Genomic DNA, 6,221 nt, shown 5'->3' on the forward strand with positions numbered 1-6,221 from the left:
GAAACATCACTTATTGATCGAATAATAGTGGTGACCGAGTAGTGCAGTGTATATTAGTTAAACTCACAGCTCAAACTTGCATTCGTAAAACTACACCATCTTATTCGATTTAAACAACAAAAAAAGCAACTTTCACAGGAAAAAAGGGAAAGAAAAAGAGTAAGTCGAGACTGGTATTTCCATAATGAAAATGAAATGAAGTATAAAAATTACTTGCAATATTATTTCTTACAAGTATTATAAGGAGGTCCTACATAGAAGTGCATAGCACCATTACTTAGCAACTTTATATAGCATGATAAGAACAAATTATTTGAATCAAGAAGAATGAAGCCCTCGAGCACCAAGACAAGCAGTGATTAATATTTAAATTTCAATGGAGTCCACAAGTAGGGCAATAATGTGAGGTTTTAGAACTTTCTCGGGATGTGTGTATCCATCTTGATTGTGCTTATATGTGACATCAATGATGCGAGCAAGATTGAGAATTCGGGTTAAAATTTCGACAGAGACGGGAGCCGGCCTAAGAATTCCTTCATAAACATCCTTCCACGCTGTCTCAGCCATTTCATGAAATTTAACCATTGCCTCTTCCGTTGATACACCATAATCTCTCATGTAGCATTCAATTCCTGTAGCAATTTGTCCCCTACTTTTCTCAACCTGGAAAGGCAGATAGGTTAGGGGTTAGTCTTTATATTGCTTCAATTGTCTTTGTAACATGTTGTTTGTTCAAATCTCATTTAATAATATAATTTTGTGATACAACTCATACCTCGTATGTGGCTATGTCATCAATAACTCGGCATAGTGTCACATTAGCTTCAAGAATTTTAGGATTCTTTGCCAACCACTCAAAGTCCTGCTCTGTAGCAGACTTCAAGCCCAAATACGATGTTGTCGTGAGCAAGTAATAGGTGCTAGTTGCTAAAGCATTACTTAGGTATTCAGAAACAGGTGGCATATATCCTTCAATAAACCATTTTGCCTCGACATTATAGTTCCTCACTATTTCTTTCATCTGTGAACACCAAAAATATAAATTCAATTGTTAGAAAATTGTAACTTGATGGCTTCAAGTTTATGATCACTAAAATGCAAGGTGAAACAAAGTTAGAAATGGATTAAGGAAATAAGTAATTCGATAGTTAGGTAACTCAGACATACTCTTTCTTTTGCATGATAGACAACATGAGATCTTCCATCACCAGACAATTCCTTTTCGTAATCCTCATAAAGATCTAGAAGAGCTTTATAACTGATTTTCATGTAATCAGGGAGACGATCAATTTCGCTAATATCCCACCTATATAGTGACAAAGCAAATGTGAGTTAATTATGCATTTTAAAAGAGCATAAAATATAAGGAACAAGAGTTGTCTTATGTAGTTCATACCTTTGTATGGCATCTGTATATGTTTCAAGTTCTTTAACTATACCATAAGCGTCAAAGGTATCATCAACGATTGAAATCATAGCTATGGTCTTAGCAAGCATGACACGGGCTTGAGAATATTGAGGCTCAAAATATACTCCAACAGTCCAAAAATAACATTCAACTGCTCTATCTCTTGCATATGGAAGTGTTGTCACGAAATCCAAATCTTTCCACCACCTTGATACTTCAGCAAGTTCTTGTTTGTGCAACATCTGAAGCAAGTTGAAATCCAATTTGGCAAATCTAAGCAACACATCATTCTTCGATTTCTCCTTCTCATAGATTGATGAGATGAAGAATCGGGTCTCAACTCGAGGAATGCCTTTGTGCAAAGATTGCTCAAGGGCATGTTCCACTTGCTCTTTCAGAGGAGATTTCAAGTGTGGAGCTGCGGACTCAAGATGAGTAGTGGAAAATGTGAGTGCATCTTCTAAGATATCTTCACCATGAGTCCTCACATGTGAAGCTTCATACAAGCTCAATAATCCAAGGACATCACTAGCAAGAGACTCCTCGAATTTTCCATTTCCACCTTGGAATTTGCTGAAAATTTCTGGTATTTCAAGGAATAATAAACAAGATTAGGCTTCGATCAAACGGACAACAATTATAAAAACATCAAACCCGTACTTTATGAAGGACTTACTAGGAGAGATGTTATAACCGTGTTGCCTAAGTAACCGAAATTGAAGAGCAAAAGTGCATAAATCATTATATTCATCACCCTCAAAGCTTGTATTCTCACTGTAAATCTGTCCCAGGATCTCATCAATTTCTTTCTCAAAATGGTAGGCTATACCAAGACGTTCAATAGTGTCAATCAAATTCAATGTCTCAGCCGAATTTTGTCCAGTAGCTAACAACATACTCCTTGTTTGTTCCTTCAATGCTTCAATCTCTTGAGCATACTTTTGTGCAACCTATATATAATGTATCGGTTAAAACAAAAAAACAAAAAAAATAAGCAAACTCCAAATAAACATAAAGAAACTATATGTATAAAGATGATGAATATTTAGTTACCTCATTGTCAATGGAGAAAGAATGGAAACGATCACCCCATAGACTAGGAGAGAAATTGGCAACAGGGCGAACAATCTCTTCTTCATGGTTCACAACTGCAGTTGAGCCCATTGCTAATTAGAAATGAGGGTATTTTTTTTGTTCGTTAAAGGAAGAAAGAAACTCTCAAGTTGAGAAGTGATGAGTGTGATGACCTAAATGGAAGAGAAGGCATAAGTATATATAGTGGTGATAAACACAAACCAATTTTCTAATTTATCATTAAAGCATGTTGAATATTCAGAGCAGAGCCATCTTTTATGAAGTTTATTTTACTATTTTATTCCCCCTCATTTCAAATTCCGCTGCCTTAATTTACCCCCTGTTAAAATTATAAGTATTCTATTTCATTCAAAATTAATTTCAACCGATCACTGTAGTCTGGCCAGTTGCCGTACTTGACTATAGACAAGCTTAGAGTCACCAGGCAGCCATTTGATTTCTTTAATTAATTTACTCCTTATTGACGTCTTTCTTTCTGTTGGTCCATTTTTTTTCTTTTAACATTCTTACTTTCATTATTTATTTATTTAAAGATAATTGTGGGACAGCTAGCCTCAAAAGAATGTTACGACCAACGGTCCACAGAGGCGGATTGCTAGAGTTTTAGCTAAACGCTCGGCACAATTCAATTGCTTAATTTAGTAAAAAAATTGTATTTATTTTAAGAAATTCACTGAGTATGTATAAACAATTTTCTTTAATTCAGTATGCTGCTTCTTCTAAAATTTGTATTCAATAAATTCAAAATTTTGAATGCTTCTAACTGATCATGAGCATGTATGCATGTATGTATGGGATGAAGTGCTCTTTAATTTTATAAATAAATAATGTGATGGAGTCAAAAATTTATATAAAAGGATTTAAAAATAATAGAATGTCATATTTGATATATGTTCAAAAGATTAAAAACATGGAAAATCTGGGTATGTGGTTGAAAATCTTTACTCGAAAGAAACTGCATGTGGAATTTAGTTTTTAAGAAACATCATTAAAATGTGACCTTCTATATTTTAAAATATTTTGTTGGTACACTTTGCACCATCGATTGCTTTTCAAATATGGCGCTGGTATATCGTGGAACACTAACGAATAAATAAACATTACAAATTCACAAATTATGCATGACAAATTGACAATTGACTTCAAAAATAAAAGTTGATGCATGTTGATATAATATTGAACTAAAAAAACCCTTTCAGTAAAGGGAATTAGTTAAGACACAATTAAATAAATAATAGTACATTTTTAACAGTTTAAACCTTTAGATAATATAGCTGCTTATTTTAGATGATAATATTAATATTATTATATAAAAAATATGAATGCCGGTTGACCATAATATCCTTCAACTATTGAACGACTTTTACCTTTTTGATTTACTTCTACAATATTCTCTTTTTGGGTATTTTGGTAATAAAAAAATATCAAATTGCGTACTTAATAACGTTTCGGTTACCAGCCGTGAATTTGATTCCGATGCAAATTATATATAGTAAGACTTCTATTAAGAAAACAAGAGTATTGTTAAGTTTACTACAATAATAAATTTAACAAAGGACTGCACATGGCTCCTGGAGAACTAAGAAATCCGGCCTTTCTATCGAATTTATCTAAGGTAAGGTTTGTTTAATTACTTGATTTTTTCTATTTTACCTTACTTTTATAATCAACTTAATTTTTTATAAATAAATAGCTAAATGTTCTTGAAAGTGAATGATATTGTTATAACGTAATTTTGTTTAATAACGATTTTCAACACTTTTGTATCTTTAAATGACACTAAATGAATATATGACCACTTAATCTCTAATTTTGAATTGTTTGTCATAACATGTTTTATATACGAGGAAAAGGGAAAAAGAATAAATACCGAAAACATCAATTTCAAATAAGTATTAACTAGATACAATCTTATACTATGTTGTAACTCATAAAATAAATATATATAATTACAAATATATTATCTAAATTTTCTTACTATAATTGAGATTGCTTGGAAATAACGTGCAACTGCACGTTTATAGAGACTAATATATATAAAAACGTGAATGTAGCAACTGTTTGAACTACATAAGTGTTGCTCTATGTTATGATTTATCTTTACCTTGCTTTAGTTTATTGCACCTATCCACAAGATGAGGACCGTGACAGGTTTGCAATAGTTTTGAGGAAACAAACAATGGAAAACTCCATTTGAATAACTACTGAGCCTCGCTTGATTATTAAACCCGCACAAACTCGGGTTTCGCAAACTTCTTTCACTATTTGTAGTAATACAATATTAATCATGCATTTTAAATGTTAAATTACAAACAATTTCATTCCTTCTACTCAGAGGCGGTGCTAGAATTTGAGGTTTGTGAGTTCCGAATTCAAACCTGTAGTTTTTAGAAGTAGAAGAAGGATCAATGATCCTGATCACAATGCACACGAAGAAGAAGAGGTAAAAACCAGAAGATCAACTGAATTCTCATTATTGTGATGATGTATACATGTCTGTATATCTGGTGTATATATAGGTGTGTAAACCATGGAGCCTAATCATGTAACTAACTTATGAATTAATAACTAACTCATACTTTGATATTGATACTTAGGTCCCTGAACTCTATAACAGATTTCACACTAATCCTTCTAACTAACTTTAACTAACGGTTACTCCTGTAACTAACTTAACCACCATTATGATCACTTGCCTCAACACTCCCCCTCAAGCTAGGGACTGAAAAAATGTTTTGAACTCCTAGCTTGGAACATAGATAGTGATGCTGAAATTTGCATAGCCTTTCTGTTAGTAAATCTGTAGGTTGTTCTTGAGTAGGAACATATTTAGTAGCCACTAATCCAAGTGTAATCTTTTCCCTTACGAAGTGGCAATCAATCTCGATATGCTTAGTTCTTTCATGATATACAGGATTTGCAGCCAACTGTATTCCTGCTTTACTATCAGTGAATATTTCAACTGGTTTTTGAACTTTAATCCTTAGCTCCTCCATCAAGCCTAGTAACCAGATTATCTCAGTGACCACTGTAGCAAGGCTTCTATATTCTGATTCTGCTGAACTTCTTGAGACTGTAGATTGCTTTTTTGATTTCCATGATATAAGAGAATTCCCAAATTTTACCAAATATCCTGATACAGACTTCCTAGTATGTGGGCAAGAAGCTCAGTCTGCATCACAGAAGGCAGAAATTGTGTTATCTTGAGTACTTGACAGTAGAACTCCTTGTCTTGGCTGGCCTATTATGTATCTCACTATTCTTAGAGCTGCCTCCATATGGGATTCTTTTGGTTGTTGAAGAAATTGACTTAATGTTTGTACTCCAAATGATATATCAGGCCTGGTCATGGTCAGATATAGCTACTTCCCTATTATTCTCTGATAAGCTCCCTGATCAGCCAATGGATCATGTATAGTCTTGGTCTTTAAGTTGATTTCCTGAGATTCTGAATTTTCTTTGTTGACTAGATCATCATACTCCTTTGTAGTAATCTTGATATTTGTATCAATAGGTGTTACTGCTGGTTTTGAACCACTTAGTCCAGTCTCAGCAATAAGCTCAAGTGCGTATTTCCTTTGATGCATGAGTATGCCGCATTTTGATCTTGCAAACTCAATGCCTAAGAAATATTTGAGTTCACCCAGATCCTTCATCTTGAAGGATTGTTTCAGTTGATTCTTAGTTTCTTCAATAACTTGTAGGCTGCTTCCAGTTA

At 33.5% G+C, this 6,221-nt stretch overlaps 1 protein-coding gene across 1 annotated transcript; it reads right to left on the reverse strand.

The window, feature by feature from the left end:
• Positions 1-145: 145 nt before the first annotated feature.
• On the reverse strand, positions 146-2,665 carry LOC132615770 (vetispiradiene synthase 3-like). Its single transcript, XM_060330362.1, has 6 exons — positions 2,462-2,665; positions 2,085-2,358; positions 1,397-1,991; positions 1,168-1,306; positions 776-1,021; positions 146-663 (listed from the first exon to the last, which is right to left on the reverse strand). Exons 1-6 carry the CDS (start codon positions 2,570-2,572, stop codon positions 367-369), a joined length of 1,662 nt encoding a protein of 553 aa, XP_060186345.1. The 5' UTR covers positions 2,573-2,665; the 3' UTR covers positions 146-366.
• Between the last annotated feature and the right edge of the window lie 3,556 nt (positions 2,666-6,221).

Source organism: Lycium barbarum, chromosome 10, assembly GCF_019175385.1.
Source record: "Lycium barbarum isolate Lr01 chromosome 10, ASM1917538v2, whole genome shotgun sequence".
In the NCBI taxonomy this organism is placed as follows: Eukaryota; Viridiplantae; Streptophyta; class Magnoliopsida; order Solanales; family Solanaceae; genus Lycium; species Lycium barbarum.